This window comes from Micromys minutus, assembly GCF_963924665.1.
Source record: "Micromys minutus genome assembly, chromosome: 25".
NCBI lineage: Eukaryota > Metazoa > Chordata > Mammalia > Rodentia > Muridae > Micromys > Micromys minutus.
The window spans coordinates 1743408-1768027 of NC_137960.1; the positions used below are offsets into that span (position 1 = coordinate 1743408).

The 24620-nt window shown below is 53.2% G+C and overlaps 3 protein-coding genes and 1 pseudogene across 7 annotated transcripts; 3 read left to right on the top strand and 1 right to left on the bottom strand.

Moving 5' to 3' along the window:
* Positions 1–252: 252 nt before the first annotated feature.
* Positions 253–5783, top strand: GTF2H4 (general transcription factor IIH subunit 4). Of its 2 annotated transcripts, none has more exons than XM_080938060.1 (14): positions 253–389; positions 1086–1228; positions 1803–1907; positions 2464–2595; positions 2849–2945; positions 3034–3122; positions 3299–3410; positions 3517–3585; positions 3740–3823; positions 3965–4097; positions 4262–4392; positions 4871–4918; positions 5001–5079; positions 5518–5783. In XM_080938060.1, the coding sequence occupies exons 2-14, from the start codon at positions 1089–1091 to the stop codon at positions 5688–5690; spliced, it is 1392 nt and encodes a 463-aa protein (XP_080794186.1). In that variant the 5' UTR covers positions 253–389; positions 1086–1088; the 3' UTR covers positions 5691–5783. The 2 variants fall into 2 exon arrangements, with proteins under 2 accessions (XP_080794186.1, XP_080794187.1); XM_080938061.1 differs by having other exon boundaries at positions 256–522.
* A 168-nt stretch (positions 5784–5951) lies between these two features.
* On the top strand, positions 5952–16842 carry VARS2 (valyl-tRNA synthetase 2, mitochondrial). Of its 3 annotated transcripts, none has more exons than XM_080938036.1 (29): positions 5952–6416; positions 6534–6615; positions 6702–6802; positions 7243–7364; positions 7465–7531; positions 7620–7717; positions 8557–8638; positions 8763–8882; positions 9195–9306; positions 9820–9908; positions 10233–10323; positions 11070–11197; positions 11293–11396; positions 11616–11697; positions 12258–12334; positions 12411–12486; positions 12698–12803; positions 12938–13008; positions 13093–13218; positions 13352–13456; positions 13538–13606; positions 13700–13778; positions 13866–13993; positions 14075–14227; positions 14889–15095; positions 15875–15986; positions 16067–16242; positions 16340–16462; positions 16545–16842. In XM_080938036.1, the coding sequence occupies exons 1-29, from the start codon at positions 6231–6233 to the stop codon at positions 16638–16640; spliced, it is 3168 nt and encodes a 1055-aa protein (XP_080794162.1). In that variant the 5' UTR covers positions 5952–6230; the 3' UTR covers positions 16641–16842. The 3 variants fall into 3 exon arrangements, with proteins under 3 accessions (XP_080794162.1, XP_080794163.1, XP_080794164.1); XM_080938037.1 differs by having other exon boundaries at positions 11076–11197; XM_080938038.1 differs by having other exon boundaries at positions 6287–6423.
* A 2871-nt stretch (positions 16843–19713) lies between these two features.
* SFTA2 (surfactant associated 2) lies at positions 19714–20306 on the bottom strand (the record flags this gene model as incomplete). The annotated part of the gene is made up of 3 exons (XM_080938103.1): positions 19714–19800; positions 19950–20038; positions 20249–20306. The coding sequence occupies 3 exons, from the start codon at positions 20304–20306 to the stop codon at positions 19714–19716; spliced, it is 234 nt and encodes a 77-aa protein (XP_080794229.1).
* A 3892-nt stretch (positions 20307–24198) lies between these two features.
* LOC308437058 (histone H2A.Z-like) lies at positions 24199–24558 on the top strand (annotated as a pseudogene). Its single transcript has one exon. The product of its transcript is annotated as a histone H2A.Z-like (transcript).
* The last annotated feature ends 62 nt before the right edge of the window (positions 24559–24620 follow it).

Consider the following 24620-nt stretch of genomic DNA (forward strand, 5'->3'; position numbering starts at 1 on the left):
CCTTAGCTTCATAGGGGAGAGAGGCGCGGAACCTAAAGGTCTGGCTTAGGGTGTTCCTAGGGAATCCCAATGAAGAGCCACTTTCTCTGGGTCGGCCTTCTTGCGGTGCCTTTCGGGAATTGTAGTCAGATCCTCCTCACAGTGCTCCTATGTAGGCTAAGAGAGGACTACAATTCCCAGCATGCCATGCGGCAAGCGAGTACATTGCCTATTCTAACCCCCTTCACTCTTGACACTTTTCTGCGCTCCCTTCTCTTTGGGTCTCTTTTTGGCTGGGTCCTCTCTGTGAAGTTCTCCGTGGTTTTCTCACCTTTTAGAATTCTCATCCTTTATTTCCAGGAGCCAATGCAAGACACTAGCTCTAATTAGGCGACGGCTGGTGACCCGGGGTGCGTGCGCAAGGGAGATCCGAGTGGTGAGGGGGGTATGAGAGGAGTAAGGGAGAGAGTTGAGCGAGAGGTGGAGTGAAAGGAAAGCCGAGGAGAAGTGAGGAACTTGGAGCCGTGGTTCTCAGTGGGAGGGGTAAGTCTGGCTGTGGGGAAAGGGATTTAGGTTGGTAAGCAAGGAGGCAGTTTATAGCCGTGTCTCCAGACGAGAGCTAAGGACTTGACAAATTTGGGCTGATCTGACCAGGATGGTGGACAAGAGAGAAGCCTAGGCTCAAACAAGAATCTTTGTCACTGCTTAGGTGAACTTGAGACATCATTGATATGTAAAACACTTTTGCAAGTAGGAAACAATAAGTAATTCAGTCACTTTCTCACACTGGTGAGGATCTGGACCCCAGGACCATACAGAAAAATGAGAATAGTTCACCCTCTGGAGACCGGAAAAAGGCTGAATATCAGGGCAGTTGTGGGGTGAAAAGCCTGGTGGCCACTTGGGAGCACTTGGGAGGTGAAGGCAGGTGGATCAGGGGTTCAAACCCATCCTAGGTTACTTAGCAAGTTCAAGACCATCCTGAGCAGCATGATGAAGAAGCAGGACTTGAGGGGTTTGGGAGGAACAAGTGATAAGTGGCACCAGACAGGAAAGTACAGAAAGTGAACCTGATAGATCTGGGTTCTGACTTTTGTCCCTCTTAGGTGATGGAGATCACCCCCGCGAGGGGTGGACTGAACCGAGCACACCTACAATGCAGGAACCTACAGGAGTTCTTAGGAGGCCTGAGCCCTGGGGTGCTAGACCGGTTGTATGGGCACCCTGCTACTTGTCTGGCTGTCTTCAGGTGAGGAGCCTTCAAAGCAACGGGGGATGTTTGGAGAATGTAATGGGGCCTGCAGACTGAAATTAGTTATCGTGGGGAGAGGCTTAGCTCAGTGTTAGTACCAGGGCGTTAGACATTACCCCCAAAATGTGTCAATCCGAAACAGAAAGAGGTTGTGGGAGCAGTGGGGCTGGTAAGGATGTGGGAGATGGCATGAGACGTTTGAGAGGCAGATGCCGCAGAGTGTTTGATCACGTTGTGAACCCCAAGATTATGAACCAGAGAAACCTCGTATTGTTGCTCAGCCCTACCAGGCACCTTTTAGCCAAGGGCTAAAGTCAACCCTAGGTCAAGGGATGTAGCAACCAAGTAAACAGAAATTAGCACATTGAGATGAAGCATATTTAAGACAATGTGGAGAAGGAGAGGGTGCTTTTTCTTTCTGGGTTGTCCTTGGAGGAGGAAGGTCAGCTGGGTGCTTTCTCTACCTCTCTGAGCAGTTGGGATGTTTGTTTTTTAAAAACAACAGACAGATGAGGGCATAGATGCAGGTGTGAGGTAGCTTCTGATAACATTTGGCCTCTGAACCTTACAGGGAGCTCCCTTCTTTGGCTAAGAACTGGGTGATGAGGATGCTTTTTCTGGAGCAGCCTCTACCACAGGCTGCCGTGGCCCTGTGGGTGAAGAAGGAGTTCAGCAAGTGAGTCCTGTGCACAGCCATGCCAGCTTCTCAACAGCAACATTTCTCAAACTGCTTTTGTTTGAAACACTTGGGGGTGCACACACTGAGGAGCTAGGGGATCAGATCTAGGGCCTTCCAATAGACCCTTCCCTACACAAGGAAAACCCTCCCGGAATTAACTTGCAGTGGTTTCCATTGTGGAGAGTTGTGATCTAACTAGCTGTATACTAATTAGAACAAAACCAAACAAACAAAAAGACAAAGAAAGTACCCCCTCCAAGTTGGGAGGTAGAGAAAGAAAACCAGAAGTTCAAAGGTTACATTGTAAGTTTGATACATTGTAAGTTTGAGGCTATCCGGGGCTTCATAGGACCCTTTCTGAAACAAATGAAGAGAAAAAAAGAATGGACTTAGAAAACAAAACAGAAATAAACAACAATCAGAACTAACTAGGTTCTCCTTAGCATTGCAGTACTGACATCTGAGGTGAGACACTCCCTGAGGAGATAGAGATGGAGGTTCCTGGAGGTCTCCTTTCTTTTCATGAGTCCTACCCTACTCTGCTTTTGTCCAGGGCTCAAGAGGAAAGTACGGGGCTGCTGAGTGGTCTCCGTATTTGGCATACCCAGCTGCTACCCGGTGGACTCCAGGGCCTCATCTTGAACCCCGTCTTCCGCCAGAACCTCCGAATTGCCCTTCTGGGTGGGTACGTCATTCCCCTCTCTTCCTTAGCTAGGCCAGGGGAACTGCTTATTACACTGATGGGGGAGAAGCTCTTGAGAGACCTCTCTAGAACGTTTCCTCCTCACCCCCATCCCTCTCTAAGCTCATTCAAGAATACATCGGACCAGGTGTGGATGTAGGGTACAGAAAATGTCCTCTTCTCATAGGGTGAGGGTAAAGACCTAGGGAAGAAGGAAACAGGCAGGGCTCCTTACTCCTGTTCATCCTGGCCACAGGGGCAAGGCCTGGTCTGATGACACAAGTCAGCTGGGACCGGACAAGCACGCCCGGGATGTCCCCTCACTTGATAAATACGCTGAGGAGCGCTGGGAGGTGAGGAGCGGGCCTGTGCGGGCCTCCGAGATGCTCCCGTTCCCAGTAGCCCCCGAAACCCCAGTCTCCTGACCCTTTTCATCTCTAGGTGGTCTTGCACTTCATGGTGGGCTCCCCCAGTGCAGCTGTCAGCCAGGACCTGGCTCAGCTCCTCAGCCAGGCCGGGCTTATGAAAAGGTGAGGGGCCCAGAGCATAGCTGCTCCCTGCTCAGCAGACTCCTTGGTCTCAAATAAAGTGGGAGTGTGGGGTTAGGGGGAGTGGAGAGTTGGCTGAGAGGAGGGGCCTAACTGGGTGTAAGCAGACTCAGTGCAGCCCTTTGCAAGCGGTTGCCATCTGCCCTGTCTGTCTCTAGCACTGAACCTGGAGAGCCGCCGTGTATTACTTCTGCTGGTTTCCAGTTCCTGCTACTGGACACATCTGCCCAGCTCTGGTACTTCATGCTGCAGTATCTGCAGACAGCCCAGGTAGGAGCCGGGGCCTAGGACGACTTGCTCACATTGCTCGGGTCCCACCGGGCTCCTTAACTCCCTCTTCCTGTCTCATGTCCTGTCTCTGCCGTTTCCTTCTCAGAGTCGGGGCATGGATCTAGTGGAGATTCTCTCCTTCCTTTTCCAGCTCAGTTTCTCCACTCTTGGCAAGGTGAGCAGGGAGCTGGGGGGTAGGGAAGTATGGAGAGGTTACGGAGGAAACGGTATGACCAGAGAACCACCTGAGAAGGCAAGAGGAGGAGGGGATGGGTTGAGTAGTGACCGAAGGATGTGTCATAGCCCCCAGCTGGCCATCTCTTCATCAGGACTACTCTGTGGAGGGTATGAGTGATTCTTTGTTGAACTTCTTGCAACACCTGCGTGAGTTCGGGCTTGTTTTCCAGAGGAAGGTATGTACACCCAGCCATAGGCCTCTAGGATAGTAGGGTGTTTGGGGTGCAGCTGAAAGACCTAGCCAGGACTGAGTGCTTGGGTCATTTGAGAGGGGAGTTACCAGAAAGAGGACCCCCTCTTGCCCTGTGTTCTTCCAGAGGAAGTCCAGGCGTTACTACCCCACACGCCTGGCCATCAACCTCTCATCTGGTGTCTCGGGGGCTGGAGGTACTGTGCACCAGCCAGGCTTCATTGTCGTAGAAACCAATTACAGACTGTATGCCTATACGGGTGAGTCCCGGTAGGGAGTTGGGAGGGGAAGGACACTGGAGACAACGGCCACATTTACTGGGTGGTTTCTGTAGCTCCCGGCATTTGTTCCTGTACTTGAGGGCAGGGTGGAGGCAGGCAGGCTGGGCAGCCTCCTCACTCCTCCTCCTTCATCCCTGGGTCAGAGTCGGAGCTGCAGATCGCTCTCATTGCTCTTTTCTCCGAGATGCTCTATCGATTCCCCAACATGGTTGTGGCACAGGTGACCCGGGAGAGCGTGCAGCAGGCCATTGCCAGTGGCATTACAGCTCAGCAGGTATCCCTGCGTGGAGTGGAGGTTGGGAGAGGGGCTGTGCTTATCCTGGGGCTGGGGGGAGGTGTTCCTGTCACAGAAGCACAGCCTTAGGTCTGTCAGGGGAGGCGGTGAGTCACCTGGGGACCTGGGAGGTCATGAAGGAAGGTGGTCTAGTTTGGAATCTCTCACTCCACTGTTCATCTGCTTTTTCTTTGTGAGCCTTACTCTGCTCCCAGTAAGTAGCAGACCCCTCACGGGGTGCTGGAAGACTACATGTTAAGGCAGTCAGCTCAGAGCCTGCTGAGCAGCAAGTGCTGCTATCTTAAAGAAAAAGAAGGCAAGACTATGGAAAGAACAGATGCACCAGAGGAGGTCACACGTGTGACCTGGAAGTAACAGCTGAACAGGCAGAGGCTTGTGGCTAGAGAACACAGAGATGCTGTTTCAGTGACACTAGGTGACCTCTCAGATAACTTTCTACATTCTTGTGTTTTCCTAGATAATTCATTTCCTAAGGACAAGGGCTCATCCAGTGATGCTCAAACAGGTATGGATGGGAGGATGGATGAGAAACCAGAGACTGTGTTGGGCATTTGCCCTGGTCCAATAGCCTCTCTCTTGTCCTGCAGACTCCTGTGCTGCCCCCCACCATAACAGACCAGATTCGGCTGTGGGAGCTGGAAAGGGACAGACTTCGGTTCACTGAAGGTGAGTGGCTTCTGCTGACCTAATCTCCCTCATTGGCTAAAGCGTCAGGCCAGCAATTTCACCGGGGTCAATGCAAAAGGTTTTGTGTGTTTGTTTCCCCACAGGGAAGGAGAGGAAGGAAAACTGATCTTTTTAATTTTGATGTATTGGTAGCAGGAACTATGTCCCAAATAAATCAGTGCAGTTTGAATTAAGCTAGGTAGGGGGATAAGAGGCGGGGTAATTCGGTATTCTCTCTTAGGTGGGTATGCATGGTTTTTCTTGTGGATTCTCTTGTCTTTTCGAGTGTCTGAATGCCACGGGTGTTAAAGTTGAATAGTCGACTATCCGTAGACAATTAGTTGTAAGAACTGTGGCCTGCAGCCCCTACCTGGATGCTGCTCGGAGGGGCCGAGACACTGCTGCCCCTCACCTCCTGCCTCTCCCACCCGACCCCAGGCGTCCTGTATAACCAGTTCCTGTCGCAAGTGGACTTTGAACTGCTGCTGGCCCACGCGCGGGAGCTGGGCGTGCTCGTGTTCGAGAACTCGGCCAAGCGGCTGATGGTGGTGACGCCGGCGGGGCACAGCGACGTCAAGCGCTTCTGGAAGCGGCAGAAGCACAGTTCCTGAGCCGGCTGGGTCCGGGTCTGGCCCCGGGCGGGCGAGCGAGCGGGCGGGCAGCTTTCTAACTCAAGTGTATTTTGTTTACACACCGGGACATTTCTTGTTTAATAAAATTATTGAAAAAAGCTTTCGACGCCTCCCGGCATTTTCCCATCCAGCGCGGTCAAACCGCATCTAACAGAAAGCCAGAGGAGCGAAAGTCTTCTACGCATGCGCCTACGTAGCCCCGCCCATATATGCGCGCGCACCTCGGCGGTACTCTCGGCTTAGAGTGGTTCGTGGGGGTCCGGGTAGAGTCGCATGGCCAGGTTGTGACCCTGGTTTCCGAACCCAACCTTAGTGTCCGCATCAGTGCTCAGTGACGGGCAGAGCTCCCGCCTTCTCCGGACGCCCTGGTTTCAGTGATCCCAGCGTGCTGTCCACACCGTGCACTCCGCCCCTAGGCGGAAGGACGTAGTGAGAGGGTCCTGCGGGTGGGGGTGAAGGGGTGTGACCTGCACCCCATGGCCTAGAGAGCAGACCTCCACCCCTTTCCAAACACTACCAATGCCTCATTTACCTCTGGCCTCTTTCCGGCCACCGCTCCGGGGGCTGAGGCCCTCATGGGGTCTCTCCAGGCCCCAGGCACTTTGTACACAGCCGGAGTCCTCTCGGAGGAACCGTGAAGCCAAACAGAAGCGCCTGCGGGAGAAGCAGGCAGCCCTGGAGGCTGGGCTGTCTGAGAAGAGCAAGGTCAGGGGTCAGTCCTTGGGTCTCCCAAGACTTGGGAAGGGGCTGAAGAAGACTGGTATACTGGGAACTGCAACCTCTTCCCCGCCTCCCACACACACCCTTGTTTCCTCCCCACAGACACCTGCAGTGCCCACTAAGGCCTGGAGTCACAAGGAGGTAGTATTGTATGAAATCCCTACCGGGCCAGGTGAAAAGAAAGGTAAAGTGTAGGAAATATTTTGCGGATGTTGTTGCTCTTTGGTCTGCTTACATGCAGTTCCGAAATGGGTCTCTCTTCTTCCACAGATGTTTCTGGGCCCTTGCCTCCTGCTTACAGTCCCCAGTATGTTGAAGCGGCCTGGTACCAGTGGTGGGTGCGAGAGGGCTTCTTCAAACCAGAGTATCAGGTCAGTGCGTCAGAGAGCTTCTACGAGGTCCCTAAGACAGAATGGCCCTTGAACTTGGTGGGCACAGGCTAGCTTCACACCTGACCTTTATTTCTTTTGGCCCCTGGCTCTCTCTTTGCTTTTCCCGCATTGGATTTCCCTTGTTTATTATTATTATTATTATTGTTGTTGTTGTTGTTGTTGTTGTTATTATTGTTATTATCATCATCATCATCATCATTATTATTATTAAATTTGAGACAGGGTTTCTTTCTTGGTGTAGTCCTGGCTGTCCTGGAACTCTGTAGACTGGTCTCAAACTCAGAGATCCACCTGTCTTTTCCTTCCACGTGTGCCACTACCCCTGGCCTTCTTGAAGTTCTTTTTGCCCTATGGCACCAGAGGGTGCTGTTCCTCCAGGCGACATCCAGTTCTCCCTCTGACTTCCTTGTTCCTTCCAGGCAAGGCTGCCCCAAGCTACGGGGGAGACCTTTTCTATGTGCATCCCACCTCCCAACGTCACCGGCTCCCTGCACATCGGCCATGCGCTCACGGTGGCGATACAGGATGCTCTTGTGCGCTGGTGAGAGGCAGTGGGGCCGCTGCAGTTCTGGAAGGGGAGGTTGGAAGTGTTGGGATGAGGATTTGTGAGCTCAGGGGTCACCGTGGTGTTTCTGTGGCAGGCACCGGATGCGTGGAGATCGAGTACTGTGGATCCCGGGGTCAGATCACGCAGGAATCGCTACGCAGGTGGGTCTTGTGCCCCCCTCTCTGCTTGGTTGAAAGTCTTTGTGTGAAGCAGCTGAGTAGCTTTCATCTATCCCCAATCCCACTTCAGGCTGTGGTGGAGAAACAGCTGTGGAAGGAGCAGAGAGTGCGGAGACACGAGCTGAGCCGGGAAGACTTCCTCAGGGCCGTGTGGCAGTGGAAACATGAGTATGATGCAGGGCCAGGGTGACCGGCTGAGTCCTCGATTGTCAACAGCCACTTTCGATGATAGCATTCAGTTCTTCCTGCCTCATGCCTAACTGCCTCAGCACAGAGGCTCTGACGGATGGGGTGTCTGAGCCGAGCCGTGTGTGTGTGTGTGTGTGTGTGTGTGTGTGTGTGTGTGTGTGTGTGTTACAATGCACACGTTTGTGTGTATATGAATGGATATATATATAAATGTGTGCGTTTTTTTACCCTCCTTGTCTTGTTTTCTTGGACTTTGTTACCTTCCCTATGCCCTTGGACCCTCCTACATCTTTGGTCACGTGCTTCGTTCTCTTACATTTTTCACAAAGTGCCTGCACCTACCAGATGCGTACAGGCCGTGGACCATGGGCCTCTTGCATCTCTGCATAGATGTATTTTGTGTTTTTTTTTTTTAACTGCATAATTCTCAAGTGTGAACTTTCTACATTATGAAAAATGTATGTATGTATGCATGTATGTATGTATGTATGCATGTATGTATGTATATATATGCATGTATGTATTCATGTGCTTGCAACCCATTGGGCTACAGCTTAGACACACCACTGGTTGTAGCCCAAGACAACAGTCTTTCATCCTGTGTGTCTCACAGAAGCCAAAGGTTTAGATACCCCGCAGAGATCTTTCTGTAGCCATAGGAAGCCCCACCCCGGGTGCGTGGTGCTGTTTCCACCAGCCCTCAGACTCAGCCGGTGCTGCCACACACACTTTATTTCCTCTGGTTCCTGGCATTGGTGAGCACCCGTGGTCAGTGCCGGGAGGTGCTCTGGTCATACTGACAGGGATCTCTGGTGCAGGAAAGGAGGGGAGATCTACGAGCAGCTGTGCACTCTGGGCGCCTCTCTGGACTGGGATCGAGAGTGTTTCACCATGGATGCCGTGAGTTCACGTCACAGTTCCCGTGGGTTTGGGGAGGGTGCTAAAGACCAGTGTGGGACGTGTTGGGAGTCCCCGGGTTCAGCTGAGTGAGGACGTCAGGTGAGGACACTCAGGATCATTCCAGGGCTCCTCAGCAGCGGTGACGGAGGCTTTCGTGCGACTCTATGATGCGGGACTGTTGTACCGGAACCGCCAGCTTGTCAACTGGTCCTGTACTTTGAGATCGGCCATCTCAGACATTGAGGTGAGGAAGAGGAAGAAAAGGCCGATGGAGCAAGGTTCTGTGTCTGATTCTCCTGAGCTCTAGTCCCTTTGCTTCTCCACCTGTCAGTCAGAAGGTGGCGTGCTGACCTGCAGGGTGGTGTAAGAGGCAGAGTCTTTGCAGTGCTCCACAGAGTGAGCTGCCACAGTTTGTGAGCCCCGTGACTTTACAGTGGAAGGTGGCGCCTCAGCCCTTTGGGTGGGAGGGCAGGGAAGCAGGATGGTTAGCTGTGGGAATCCTAGATGTGAGCACTAGAGAGAGACAGCTCTCTTAGCTGCCTCCTTAACCCTCCAGGTGGAAAGCCGGCCCCTGCCTGGCCGCACGGTGCTGCAGCTGCCTGGCTGCCCAACCCCTGTGTCTTTTGGGCTCCTGGTTTCTGTTGCTTTCCCTGTGGATGGAGAACCTGGTGAGTGAGGTCCTGAGTGTTTCTCTCTTCCCTTTGCTCCCCGTTTTCTCGGGTGTGTGATGTTTCTGGGACCCCTGGAAGGTTTGCACTGCTGTGGGTACTTGTTCTGGGGGAAGAAAAGGCACGCAGCCCTCTTCGGGGACGTAGTGTGACTCTGTGAGGTCTTTCACTAAGAGGTGAAAGATTAGTTCTGAGCTAACAACAGCGTACCTGTGATCACAGGATTTGGGGGCAGAGATGGGAGGATTCCAAGTTCAAGGCTCGCCTGGTCTGCATAGCAAGTTCCAAGCCAGCCACGGTTACATGAGGCCCAATCTTAGTCAAACAATTCTGAAGATTAGTTCTACAGTTTGGTTTGTAGTTGTTCTAGACAGTTCAGAGCAGGGAAAGAGGCAGGCTGCTCCCCCTTCCCCACTTCCCTCGTCCTTCCTGCTCCAGCCCTACTTGCTTCACCTGTGTGGGAGAAGGGTGCAGGCTGACGGCTGACCTCAGCACTTGAATGCTCGTCTCCAGGTACAGAGATTGTGGTGGGAACCACCAGGCCAGAGACCCTGCCTGGAGATGTGGCTGTGGCCGTTCACCCGGATGACCCGAGATACACGGTGAGTCGGGTATGCCTGCACCAGGCCCTCCCACCCCTACGGTGCCCCCTTTCTCTTCTGAGACCCCTCCTCTCAGCTCTGCAGTGGCTCTAATGCAGCTGCTGCCCTTCTGTGTATCAGCCACACTAACTGGCTTGTGTTTCCTATGGCTGCCTTCACAGTAGCAGTGAGGAGTCGTTCAGAGACTTGGCTCACTCAGAAGTCTGATGCTGGGTCTTGCTCTCACCCTGCCTGTGCTTTCTACCCTCTTGCTCTAGGGTTCTCACGGCTCAGCCACTCTGACTCATACCTGTGCCTGTTCCTAACTGCTCACCTTCCCTTTAGCATTTACATGGACGACAGCTCCGTCACCCTCTGACAGAACAGCTTCTCCCCCTCATCACAGACACCACTGTACAGCCACATGTGGGTACAGGTGTGTAGAAGTCAAGGGTCCAGAGAGGGAGGGAAGGGAATGTGAGAGCTGGGGATGGGGGTCACAGAGGCAGGAGGGGATGAGGGGGGATATGGTGGGGTCACAGAGGCAGGAGGGGATGATGGGGATATGGTGGGGATGATGGAGGCAGGAGGGGATGAGGGGGATATGGTGGGGATGAGGGAGGCAGGAGGGGATGAGGGGGATATGGTGGGGTCACAGAGGCAGGAGGGGATGATGGGGATATGGTGGGGATGAGGGAGGCAGGAGGGGATGAGGGGGATATGGTGGGGATGAGGGAGGCAGGAGGGGATGATGGGGATATGGTGGGGATGAGGGAGGCAGGAGGGGATGAGCGGGGATATGGTGGGGATGATGGAGGCAGGAGGGGATGAGGGGGATATGGTGGGGTCACAGAGGCAGGAGGGGATGACGGGGGATATGGTGGGGATGAGGGAGGCAGGAGGGGATGAGCGGGGATATGGTGGGGATGAGGGAGGCAGGAGGGGATGAGCGGGGATATATGGTGGGGATGAGGGAGGCAGGAGGGGATGAGGGGAATATGGTGGGGATGAGGGAGGCAGGAGGGGATGAGCGGGGATATATGGTGGGGATGAGGGAGGCAGGAGGGGATGAGCGGGGATATGGTGGGGATGATGGAGGCAGGAGGGGATGAGGGGGATATGGTGTTTCTTGAAGCCCAAAGCCAAGGTCAGTGTCTGTCTCAGAACAGTTGTTTTCCCCAGGGGCAGTGAAGGTGACTCCTGCTCACAGTCCAGTGGATGCTGAGATAGGGACCCGGCATGGCTTGACCCCACTGAGTGTCATTGCAGAGGATGGGACCATGACGTCCTTCTGTGGAGACTGGCTGCAGGTGGGTTGAACGCTGGTGTCAATGTCTCCTATAGGCACCCTCTGCCCTGCCTCCCCGTCTAGTCTGAAGCCTCTGATGTTGTCACTTTCCCCCAGGGCCTTCATCGATTTGTGGCCCGAGAGAAAATCCTGTGCACACTGAGGGACCGGGGCCTGTTCCGGGGCCTACAGGAGCACCCCATGGTACTGCCCATCTGCAGGTATCCCCGTTTTAATCCTTCACTAGGCCCACCCCAGAAGGGAGTGACAGCAGGGTGAGCTCTGTACCCTGGTCAGTGTGCAGGTTCTGTTTGAGGTGGGGTCCTGCAACCCATGCTGGCCTGGAGCTCCTCATAAAGGGGGCACCAGGCTGGGCTTCTTCGAGGTTTTGTCCTCAGCTGTCCCTTAGCACACAGGCCTCTTACATGCTGTCCTTGCAGCCGTTCCGGGGACGTGGTGGAGTACCTGCTGAAGAGCCAGTGGTTTGTCCGCTGCCAGGAAATGGGGGACCGAGCTGCCAAGGCAAGACCCCCTATGGGGAAGGACTGGGCCGGAATGGGAGCCTCTGAGAACTGTGATTAAGCTCAGAGTAGGGGACTTCCTGTCATAAGGGCTCTGGTGGTGACAGGGGAAGGGGGCCTGGAGGGCTGACTTGTGCCCTTGTTCTAGTCCAGATTCTTCCAGGACAGCATGCAAGGTCCCGCCTAGGGTTTTCCAAGATCTAGCCTTGGTTCAGTCCCTCAAACCCGTGTGGTGGAGGGAGAGAGCCAAGTCCCCAAGTTGTCCTATGACCTCCATACTTGTGTGCATGTACGTCATATGTGCCCACAAATACATACACATATGCACAACTTCTAAAACTGAAACTATCTGTGAGTGCTACATGAGGACAAGACGAGCTCGGGTTGTCACCATGTGAGCCGAGCCCTCTGCCTGCTAGACTGTCACCACCTTCTGAGGCTTTTCTGTTTTGTTGGCTTTTGAGACAAGGTCTCACTGTGTAGTCCTGGCTGGCCTAGAACTCACAGGGATCCTCCTGTTTCTGCCTGGGATTAAAGGCCTATGCCCCCACCCCCCAACAGGCTGTGGAGTCGGGGGCCCTGGAGCTCTGGCCCTCCTTCCACCAGAAGAGCTGGCAGCACTGGTTTGCTCACATTGGGTAAGGGAGCCTTTCTTGAAGGTGGGAGGAGGACCCAGTGGTCACGTTGAGGCATCAGTAACGTCCTCTTTGACAGGGACTGGTGTGTCTCCCGGCAGCTGTGGTGGGGCCACCAGATTCCAGCCTACCGGGTCGTCGGGGAGAATGCAGAGGTCAGTGAGAACCAACTGAGTGGTAGAGAGAGCCTCAGGCAGCTCAGATAGTGGCTGGGGTTTGGGGGTCTGCGTAGAACCTGCTGTGTGACAGTCCCCATGAGTGTTTTTTTCCTTCCTCTAGAGGAGCCTGCCACTCAGCACTGGGGAGACCATGTGCAAACTGACAGTGTCACACCCATCTTCTGCTTCTCTCTCTCTCTCGTTTCAGGACGACAGGAGGGAATGTTGGGTGGTTGGACGGTCAGAGGCTGAGGCCAGAGCAGTGGCAGCAGGAAAGACAGGGAGGCCAGAAGCAGAGCTGACCCTGGAGAGGGGTGAGTTGGCAGGGCAGGTCTTTGAGAGCTGCTGGAATGGGGCAGACAGCGAGCCCCTGTGGGTGGGATCGGCACCAGGGCCTGGAGGCCCCAGGTACTAAAACTCTAGCTGCCCCTTCCCGTTTTGTCTCCAGACCCCGACGTCCTGGACACTTGGTTCTCTTCGGCTCTTTTCCCCTTTGCTGCCCTGGGTTGGCCCCGAGAGGTGAGGTGGGTTGGAAGGGAGAGCATGAATGCGGGCACAGACCGGCCATGGCAGGCCTGCTCCTGACTGCTCCTCTCATCCTAGACACCAGACCTTGCTCGCTTCTACCCCCTTACACTCTTGGAAACGGGTAGTGACCTCCTGATGTTCTGGGTGGGCCGCATGGTCATGCTGGGCACCCAGCTCACTGGGCAGCTCCCCTTCAGCAAGGTAATGTACTCTAGTGCCCACCCACCCCCAACACTGTCCCCGAGTGTGACTTCTGATTCACTTCCTACCCTAACTCACTGCGTGCAGAAGCCATGGGCCCAAGTCCTTCCTGCTGACCCCTCTGTGTCTCCAGGTGCTTCTTCACTCCATGGTTCGGGACAGGCAGGGCCGAAAGATGAGCAAGTCCCTGGGGAATGTGCTAGACCCACGGGATATCATTAGTGGGCAGGAGCTGCAGGTAAGAACGGAGGTCTTAGCTGGAGATGACGAGGCCTATGGAGAGCGCAGGGAGGGAAGCTCTGACCTCTCTCTTCTCCAGGTGCTACAGGCCAAGCTGAGAGACAGCAACTTGGACCCGGGGGAGCTCACCGTTGCAGCCGCGGCACAGGTGAGGCCCATGGCCCTTGTCTAGGCCTCTTGAGTGCCAGCTTCTTCCTCAGCCTCGATGGCACTGGCCACACCTGTCTCCCCTTGGCTGCAGAAAAAGGACTTTCCTTACGGAATCCCTGAGTGTGGGACGGATGCCCTGAGATTCGCACTATGTTCTCATGGAATCCTTGGTGAGCCTTGGTGTGTGGTGTGGTAGAGGGCATCTGTGGAAGCCCCACCTTCTGGGGATGAGCAGACTCCTTGTTCTTTCCCCCAAGGGGGCGACCTGCACCTGTCTGTCTCTGAGGTCCTGAACTGCCGCCATTTCTGCAACAAGCTCTGGAACGCCCTGCGCTTTATCCTCCGTGCCCTGGGGGATAACTTCGTGCCCCAGCCAGCAGAGAAGGTGGGAGGAGGGCAGCAAGCCTGGTGGGGTGGCAGGGACAGGGGTCCAGCCATCCAGTTCCTCATGCCCTCCTGTTGGCAGGTAACTCCCTCCTCTCCCATGGACGCCTGGATCCTGAGCCGCTTGGCCTTTGCGGCCGGTGAATGTGAGAGGGGCTTCCTCAGCCGGGAGCTTTCGCTTGTCACCCACACCCTGTATCATTTCTGGCTCCACAATCTCTGTGATGTCTACCTGGTGAGTGGTAGGGCACAGCCTGGTGGTTTCTCCTGGAACTGAGGGTGGTGGTGGTCCAGGGCTCTGTGGGTACATTCAGTGTCACCTCATCAGGGAAACCATGTTCCTCCTTCACTGGCCCGGGCTCTGTAGTGTGTAGCCCAGAGCTGTTGCAGGCCTATCCTAGTGAGGAGGAAGGCTGGAAGTCCAGAAAACCATGAGGGACAGAGGGCAGTGGGGGTGCTGCAGCATTTACATTGTGAGCAGCTGTGTACCGGGGACAGTTGGTGTGGCGGGTTTTTGATGAGGGTCTTTAGGCAGTGTCCATGACAGTCACTAGAGTGACTTGTTCCTCCTCAGTTTCCCACTCAGGGTCATTCTGGATAGGCAGTAGTGCTGATACTCCATTTCTCAGCCTTGTTCCAGGGTGGAGGGCATGGCTCCTTGGTAGACCTTCCTGGGCAGGGTGTTCAGAGGCTCTGGGTTCTATCCCTGGCGCTGCAGACAAAAGCACTGCCCCCTTCCTCTCCCCAGTGTCTGGGCCTGTACACACACACACACACACACACACACACACACACACGTCCAGGGCTGGCACAGTGGTAGTGATGTTCAGTAACTTAGCATATAACCCGACGCAGGTGTGGTGTGGCTGCTGTGTTACCTGTCAGTTCTCTCCTAGGAAGCAGTGAAGCCAGTGTTGTCGAATGTGCCCTGTCCCTCAGGACCCCGTCAGGTCCTGTTCTCCTGTGCAGATGTCGGTCTGCGCCTCCTCGCCCCGCTGATGCCCTTCCTGGCAGAAGAGCTTTGGCAGAGGCTGCCCCCCAGGCAAGGGGGCTCCCTTGCCCCCAGCATCTGTGTGGCCCCCTACCCCAGTGCCCACAGTCTGGTGAGTCATGGGCAGGCTTCTGATGGCGGAAGGCAGTAGGCGGTAGGATTACCGTTAGCCATGAAGCTCGTCTCATGGGATTCCAACTCAGGTTGCCGTGCTTGCCAGGCGAGCATCTACCTGCTGAGCTGTTTCCCCTCCCCCCACGTTTCTATGTAACCCTGGCTGTCCCGGACTCACCCCACCTCCCTCTGCATCCCAAGTGCTGGCATTAAAGCCTGTGTCACCGTGTCCAGCCCAATTGTTTATGATATTGTGTCACTGAATTGCTGTTTTCAGTGTCAAGAATTATTGTGAGTTTGAGGCCAACCTAGTCCACATATTAAGTTCCAGGACTACAAGGAAAGACCCCATCTCACAAAGAGAAAAGAAAACCTGGGGTTGGAGAGGTGGCTCAATGGTTAAGATACTTGTTCTTGCAGAAGACCTGGGTTTGATTTCCACATTGGTGGCTCATAGCTGTCTGTAATCCCGTTCCAGGAGGATGTAGCAGGCACACGTGTTTATATGAATGCATGCATACAGAATTTCCATACAAACTAAAATTGTTGTAGATTTTGGGCTTCGTGTTTGATAAGAGTTTAGATTCCTAGCTCAGTTGGGATTGGTTGGAACCTTCAGAGGGAGTGCAGACATTAGCCACTAGGTATGTAAACCCTCAGGCGACACCTCACGTGAGCTGGGGCAGTGTGCACCCTGTTGAGGCGGGGTGGGGGTGGGATGGAGGGTACTGCCAGAAGAATCAATGCCTGTTTCCCTGCTGACTGTTTCTTCACCAGGAGTCCTGGCGCCAGCCTGAGCTGGAGCACTGCTTCTCCAGAGTCCAAGAGGTTGTGCAGGCACTGCGGGTGCTCCGAGCTACCTACCAGCTCACAAAAGCCCGACCCCAAGGTGAGGCTGGCCTTGGGTGGATGGGAGCACTGCAGGAGCTGATACTCAGACTGACTGTTCACCATTCCTGTCTCTGTTAGTGCTGCTGCAGAGCTCAGATTCAGAAGAACAAGGTCTAGTCCAACCCTTCCTGGAGCCGCTGGGCATCCTGAGCCACTGTGGGGCTGTAGGATTCCTGCCCCCAGGGGCAGCAGCTCCCCCAGGGTGGGCCCTGACTTCACTGGGTGACACCATGAAGATCTACATGGAGTTGCAGGTGACTAGAGGGGTGGGAGGGACCTCTGAAGGGGAGAGGCCTTTGGGCGGAGGCTGGGCAGGCTGCCAGTGTCTCAGACTTTTCTCCTGTTCTGCAGGGCCTGGTGGACCCCCAGAGCCAGCTACCTCGGCTAGCTGCCCGGAGGCAGAAGTTGCAGAAGCAGCTTGATGACCTCTTGCACCGGACTGCGTCAGAGCATCTTGCAGAAAAGCAGCAGAGAGTAAGGCTGAGGATGCCAGAGTTCCTGGCAGGGCGTGAATGGGGAGGCCAGCTCACACCATCTCATCTTTCTCCTTGTCCAGATTTCCTCCCTCCATCTGGAATTGTCAAAGCTGGACCAGGCAGCCTCCCACCTACAGCAGTTGATGGACGAGGCTCCCAGTGCCAGGGAGCTCTGAGCTCCACTGACAGCATGACCAGCGTTCCTCAGAGCTGATGCGGACCACCTTCCCATTCTGTAGGAGGGAGCAGATTGGAAAGGCCCTACGGTTCGAGAGTGAGGAGACGGAGATGAGAGGAGAAGCCCCAGCACCCGAGTGTGATCCTTCATGGCACTGCTGCAGCTCCACTGTCTTGCCTCTCTGTTGCTCTAGGAAGAGAAGGACTGCCTAATAAAGCACGTTTTAGCTTCATTTAAACACAAAGATGCCAGAGAATAGAAGTAATTTTTCCAGCTTATCAACATAACTCAGGCACAACCCCAATCTGTTACAGTAGCAAAGTTTCAAATGTGGGAACTTGGACAAGTGTTCCTGTTGAGGGCAGAAGGACAGGGTTTAGGCTGTGTGTCTGTGTGTCCCTTCAGCCTTTTCTTTTCCTGACACACTAAACCCAGCTGCTCCCATGTGTCTGCTCTTCCTAAATTAATCTTAGAAAGATGCAGTTAAGCAAAGCCTTCTGGGAGGAGCAGGAATTAGCCAAGTGGGAAAGAAAGTATCCCACATAGAAAGAATGGTCAGAGGAAAACTGAGGTCAGACGTTCTTGGCACTCCAAGTACCAAGGAAGCCATTGTGTGGGGAGGAGCAAAGGGAGGCCCAGAGGAGGTGGAGAGCGAGGACCGTAGTGGGGAACTGTGCTGGTTACTGGATGCCACATGGGTCTGCAGTAGTAAAAACCTCTATTACAGAGGTCAGCATTGGAAGAAACATGGGGTCCTTTGAAAGGCTAGACTTCCCTCTGTAGTGGATTACATTCCCTCTTTCCTCAAAGATTAACACTTCTACTTCTGTCTAGTTGGATGGAATATCACATGGCCAACCTAGCTGCAAAGGGAGGCCCCTCTGTTGTTAGAAGCTGGGTTTCCAGATAAAATGTACATGGCTCCTTACTGCCTATGAAACTTCACAAGCCAGGGCTTCGCAGCAAGAGCTGACCACCATCCTCTGTCCTCCAGGGTTACCTCTGGTGCCTATTTCATGCTTGGTCTCCAGAAGGGCAGACTGGAGACCTATTGGGGGACACAACTGGTTATTCAAGCTCCACACCTGAGACAAGTGTCAGTAAAACAGGTTGCACACAGTTCACAGGTCTTTTTACACTGCCAGCAAGGTTCCAGACACATGCTGGGCTTTCATCCAGCCCAGTGCATTTGCCATCCACTAACAGCCGAGAGAAGCTGGCTGTTGTCATTAGGCCAGAGGTTTAAGGTAGGAAACCGTCGTAAGGAGTGGGCCCTTAAGGAGGCTTTCAACTGTACCTGGTGGGGCTGTTATCTAACTGGGGGGAGGAGTCAACAGCCCCTAGGCTAGCAGGGTATTACACTGTAAGGACACTAAGCAATAGTGGCCAGTGACCATAGTGGCCAGGCCAGAGGCAGGCTAAGGGGTGGTATCTGAGGTGGAAAAGCAATGTTGAATATGGTAGTCAGACTAGCAACTACATTCCCCTCTAACCACTGGAAGCTGCACTGGAACCCAGGAAGACAACAATTGCATGTGTACAACCTTTGTACAACCGTCTGACTTCAAAGCCCCAGCCCTGCAGGAGTGAGCAGTCCCTGCTACACTGAGGTGCCTCTGTTGCTTCTGGAGGTTGCTCTGAAAGTGCCACCTTTATTGACAGCCCCTAACAGAAACAGAAGGACTTAGAAAACTTGCAGCAAAGTATCCAACTTCACAAGCAAGGAATCAGCCAGCCTACCTCTCAACCCATGCCAGGATCTGCTCACCCTCTGACTAGCTTGTAGGTTTTTACATACTGATATTTCCCAACAAAGGTCACTTTTTTTGGGGATGGGGGCATTGTCTGCCAGTTTACATTGAAGTCAGGTTCATGTGCAGGAAAATACCAGGTGTTTCCTTTCTTAGACCCATCATCAGAGAGATCTCCATGAGTAAGGACACAGTCCAGGGGAGCCTCTGCCAATGATGCCCATCTGTAAACAAGATACTAGAACATCTTCCAGACCTTGTCTCCCACTCCTTGGAGATTTTACTGACCTGGTGTGGATACCTGTATCTCTTCCTTATTAGGACCAAGAAAGAAAAGGGGAGCTTACCCAGATTAATGAATTCCCTAAAGTCCACCACTCAAAATAAAACCGAGTAGAGGTTCCACCCCCCTCAAATTTATAATCTGGAAGCAAGACCAGCACTCAGGCGGATTTACCACAGCACCTGTGATCTAGAGAATATAGAAGGTTCTTTTCTCCTTTGCCCACTTATGTCATAGCAACTGGAAACTAAAAGCAAAAGTGGGCACCCAGGGTGGCAATGGGACAAAAACGAAACCAGGGAGCAAAGGTCAAAAAAAAAAAAAAAAAAAGAAAAGAAAAAGAAGCCTGGAGATGCTGAGTGGAAAGAGCTGTGAATGAAGACCCAGTTGACCGCTCAACTCCCAGGTGAGCCTAACGGTTACTGGCAGCAGCTTGTCCAGCACCTGACCCTGGACTGCTGCAAACTCAGGCTACGGATGGAACTGAGGGCCATGTACAGGTCTCGGCAAGCCTTCGACACTGGAGCCCCACCACAGCCCCACCCACAGTCCATAAGCTTTCTTATGTTTCCTCGGTTTTCATCCCCACTCCCCCATGAGCCTCCAGATCTGTGTTTCAGCCAAGCCAGGGGAGAGCTGCACACACACAAGAGGGTGGGGGTAGGGGTGCTTGGAGTGGGGAGATCCTGGGTTAGAGGAAGGCGTATGGAGGAGGGATGGGTGTGCATTTACTTGCACGTGTGTGTGTGTGTACACGTGTGCACATGCACATCTGTCAATCTGTCTGGAGTTACTTCACTTAAATTCCAGGCCTCTGTGGGTAGAGGGAGAGTCAGTTGACATCCCTGCTTAGGGACCCTGGCATGCAGCTCAGTTTTTCTGTCTGCCCTGTGCTCACAGACCCACTGGATACACCGAATGAAATCACCGAATTCCACATTTTTATCAGCCTGCAGCAGGGCAAGGGCCTAACAGGTCAAGGCATGCTCACTCCCCAGAAGCTGAATGCTCCAAGCCCACACAGGCTTCGGCTGCCCTCAGGCTCTGCAGGCAAGGTAGTGTGGCAGCCCTTTATGATGAAGGGTGATGTTGGTCCCTTCGGGGAGGTGGAGGAGGAGGCAGATCTGGGGAACAAAAAAGAGTCGAGGATGAGGTCTAAGATGGTACCCCACTCCCTGCTTGACTCAGCCCCCCCAGCAGAGACCTGCAGGCACTCATCGAAACATGTAGCACCACCCCCACCCCTAGCCTCACCCCACTTCCTAAAATCTACCTTTTGGAGCATGTCCAGAGCGCTGGAGTCCTGGGAGGTCTTGGCCTGAAAAGCCTTGGCCAGCTTTACTTGCAAAGTCACCTTTGGCCCTGGGAACCCAAAAACGTGGCTCAGGATCCTATAGTCAGGGTAACATTACCCCTCCAGGAGCGGGGCAGGGGACACACGTGTCCCATACCCCTTCCAGACTCCCTTTTCTCCAGTGCTATCCCATCAACTCTCAGAACAGGAACTCAGAATCAAGGAATCGATCGTCTCTGTCCGCGTCAAGGATCTAGATGTCCACGCTTCAGCCTCACCTGCGTGTGAGCTGTTGAGGAGGACCAGGAGGAGGAAGAGGTGAGTCCAAGATTCCATTGCGGCACCTCACTTCTCCAGTCCCAGAAGAGATGTGGAAATGGTCTCTTTTTACCCCGGATCCTCAGCACCAGTGTTGGGGGCACCAAGGGAACATGGCAACTGGATTTTCCAGTTTCCCCAGAGCAGTTCCCATGACCGTGAAGAGGGTCACTCATTGAACCCTGGGCACTTTGGAGGGGCCCCTCCCCACTCTGGTTTGTTTCAGACCTCCAGGGGAAGGTGCTTGAAAAAGAGGCAGGAACAAGGCGGGGGAGGGGGGCCTGTGGGTATCTGGGCCCCACCTAAGCCTGGGTCCTTCAGTGGTTCTTGAGGGATTAATGATTAACTGTTCTTAGCTGTCATCATTCCTGCCAGGGAGGGGCACTGGAATGTGGGCCCCAAGGGAGGGGTGGATAAGGCCCAGCTCCTTCCCCAGCCAAGGGATGTCTTAACGTCCCAACTTCAGTGGCTTCCCAGGCATCGAGGAGATTCCATCTTTGATGATTTTATTTGGGTGAGTGTTGTGCCTGCTTGTATGTATGTATGTATGTATGTATGTATGTATGTATGTATGTGCACCACATGTATGCAGTCATGTATACAGTACTCACAGAGGCCAGAAGAATGCATCAGATCCCCTGGAACCAGACTTACAGGCTATGAGCCACCATATGGGTGCTGGGAATTGAACCTGTGTCCTTTGGAAGATCAACGAGAGCTCTTAACCACCTGGGCCATCTCTCCAGACCTTTAACGTGAGTGTTAGAGATGAACTCAGGCCCTCGTGCTGGTATGACAGACACTCTGAGCTCAATAATAATTATTTTTGTTTTGTTTTGTTTCAAAACACTCTGTGTAGCCTTTGCTGTCCTGGAACTCACTCTGTAGACTAGGCTGGCCCAGAACTCACAGAAATCCTCCTGCCTCTACCTCTGGAATACTGGGATTAAAGGTGTGGGCCAACACCACCTGGCTTCAACAAAATTCCTAAATAATACCTATGTGTGGTGGGTGCTGGCCATCTGGTGACGTGGGCTCACTCGTCACAAGGTAGCTGAACCATGGGGGATATGAGTGCTAGCCTCTACCTCGGGTGAGCACATACATGTAAATCACACACATGTAAAGAACTAATAGGGCTGAGCAAGCAGTCTACTGTTAATCCCCACTGTTCTTGTTCAGCCCTGGATCATCACAGGAGGCAGCACCTCATGGCGACAGCCGACAGCTGGGCAGCTGGCCCCCAGGCTCCATGACCCATGACCAGCCCATCCTATCACCTTTCATCTCACAGACTCGCCAGTTGTGAGGGAGATGAGTCTGGGGTGCAGCAATGCTCACGAGGTGTGAGGCCAAAATGGCTGAGAGCATCTTCCTCTTCCACTCTCCCCAAATAACTCCTTCCCAGGTCTCTGTCTCACTCACCCTCAGTGGAACAGACCACTTTCAACAGATGGCTTCCAGATGTTGGAGGTTTTCCTGACCCACAGTATAGCAGGACGGGAGCTGTCAATCACCAAATGGGACTGCCACTACCTCTAGTCCCATACCGCAGAAAGGAACCCAATGTCTCTGAGCATCTTTCCCTCGAGTATAGAGGGAAGGCTCAGGGCACACTCATATCTAGTGTTACCAGATCCCAGATCCTTCAAGGGGCTCCTGTGACCCAGTTTGACATAGAAATTCCAAAAGGGAAGAGGAAAAACACAGATGTGGGTCTGTTTAAAGCTATTAGGGGTGAGGCTCACACAGGCACAGTCAGCCGTTGGCCACAGGCTGTCATGTGGGGATCGTTTTCATTTTCTTTATCTGTGTCCTAGACTGTGTAAGGAAGACTTAGAAAAAAAAAAATCCCCACAATCCTTGAGAGTCATCTCTCCTTTCTCTCACCTGCAGCAGCAAAGGCAGAGATGCCAGTGGATGCTGTGGTGGTAGCGGCAGGCACGACAGTTGCCATGGTAGCGGCAGCCATGACAGTTGCCATGGTTGCAGCAGCTGACACAGCAGTGATGGCCGTGCCAGTGGGGGGGATGCTGACCCAACAGTCGTCTTTCAAGTTATCCTGGTAGCAGCTGCAGCCACGCCTGGCATCACAGGTGATGACAGGTCCCATTTCAAAACATCCTCAACCTCTAGCTCCTATAGACCTGGTACCCAGGGTGGCAGTGGCTGTAGTTGCCAACCTGAGAAAGGAACAACGGGGTTGTTACTGGCCCAGCTAGCTTCAGAAGTCAAAGAAAAGCAAACAAGATGAGAAAGAAAAACAAAGAAAAAGGAGCCGGGTTCTTAGCTCAGCGTTAGGTGCGTTGCCTAGCAACCACAAAGCCCTGGGTTTGGTTCCCAGCGTGAGGAAGTGGGAAAGTTGGGTGATGGCACACAACCCGAAGATACTCTCTGGGGATGGCAGGGCCATCTCTATTCGGTCATAGTGGGGTCTGTTAGAAACGTCATCCCTCACCCGCAAATCCCTCCTTCTGCAGGTGAGGATGCCCTACCTGCTCTCTGATGCCCCTCGGGCCACTCAAGAAGGGTGATGGGCAGTTCTATTGGTCTCCCAGGTATTGTAGGCTTCAAGGCTAAGCAGAAACTGATCAAAGTGCGGTCCCCCTGGTGCCAGACTCCCCTGTTCTCATCTGGAAAGAACAAGCTGGGGTTGTTGACCCCATCTGTTCTCACTGTTGAGATGTCTAATACACTCATAGGTTCAGCCACCAGGAGGACCCCGGACTAGCAACTTCTGCCTTCAGCACAAAGCCACCTCTTGGGACGATAAGACTTCATCTTGGGCCAGGCTTGGTGGTACATGCACATTATCCCAGCACATGAGAGGGGCACAAGGAAAGGTCATAGTTCAAGGTCATCCTCAGCTACAGAGCAAAATCAAGTTCAGTTTGGAATACAGGACACCTTGTTTCAAAACAGAGACAGAGAGGCAAAGAAACAGAAAGACACAGAGAGAGACACACACTGACGATGAAATTTAGCCAAGTAAAACAAAACAAAACATTAAAACTAAATAAATCAAAGATAGGGCTGGAGAAGTTGAGGACACTGGCTGCTGCCAAGAGGGCCAGGGTTTAATTGCCAACACCCACACGATGACTCACAACTATCTCCAGTTCCAGGGCTCAGCTCTGTTCTGGTCTCCATTGGAACTATGTATATACACAAAGGTGGGGCACAGACACACTTGCAGGCAAAGAACCCATGTGAATAAAAAAACAAACATAAAAACAAGCAAAAACCTTAAAAGAACAACAGTGGATAATTTTTAAAAATGGAGAGGCCATCAGCCTCCACCTGCCCCAAGTTCCTCCTCTCTAGACACCCGAGTCCCCTGTGAGTGTGCCGAAAAGTGGGAAGAGGGTGTTTGTTTACAAGTACTAGTTGAAGTTTATTCCAAGAAATCCTTACCCTCGGCACTGCAGGCTGACAGTTTTTCGACTTGGGAGGTGTTCCAAGCTAAACAGACGGCCAATAGCCTCTCCAGCCTCTTCCTGCCGCACACATTGCCACTCTGGGGCAAGAATAGCTCCTGGAATTGCTTTGTCTCCCCTGAGGAGGCATAATTGCCCCTCTCTGCAGAGAACCAGTGTCTTTGGAAAGGTGGTATAAAAGACTAGTAGAAAAGAACGTTATTGGGATGGAGAGATGGCTCGGTGGTTAAGAGCACTGACTGCACTTCCAGAGGTCCTGAGTTCAATTCCCAGCAACCACATAGTGGCTCACAGTCATCTGTAATGGGATCCGATGCCCTCTTCTTGTGTGTCTGAAGATAGCTACAGTGTGCTCACATATATAAAATAAATACATCTGGCAGTGTGAATCAAGGAGTGGGCGCTGGGATCTCGCTGAGCATCCCCCTGGCCTCGTCTCCTCCTTGCTTGACTGAGCTTTAGCACAGTTCAAGATGGCTGGCGGTAAGGCTGGAAAGGACTCTGGAAAGGCCAAGATGAAGATGGTTTCCCCGCTCACAGCGAGCTGGCTTGCAGTTCCCTGTGGACCATATTCATTGACACCTGAAATCTAAGACGTGTGGGCGCGACCGCTGCTGTATACAGCGCAGCCATCCTGGAGAACCTCACCGTGTACTGGAGTTGGCAGGAAATGCATCAAAAGACTTGAAGGTAAAGCGTATTACCCCTCGTCACTTGCAACTTGCTATATGCGGAGAAGAAGAATTGGATTCTCTGACGAAGGCTGCCATTGCTGGCGGTGTCATCCCACACATCCGCTGACTGGGAGGAAGGGACAACAGAAGACTGTCTAAGCATGCCTGGATTCCTTATCTCAGGACTCTGAATATTCTTAACAGCTGTCCAGTGTTGGTGA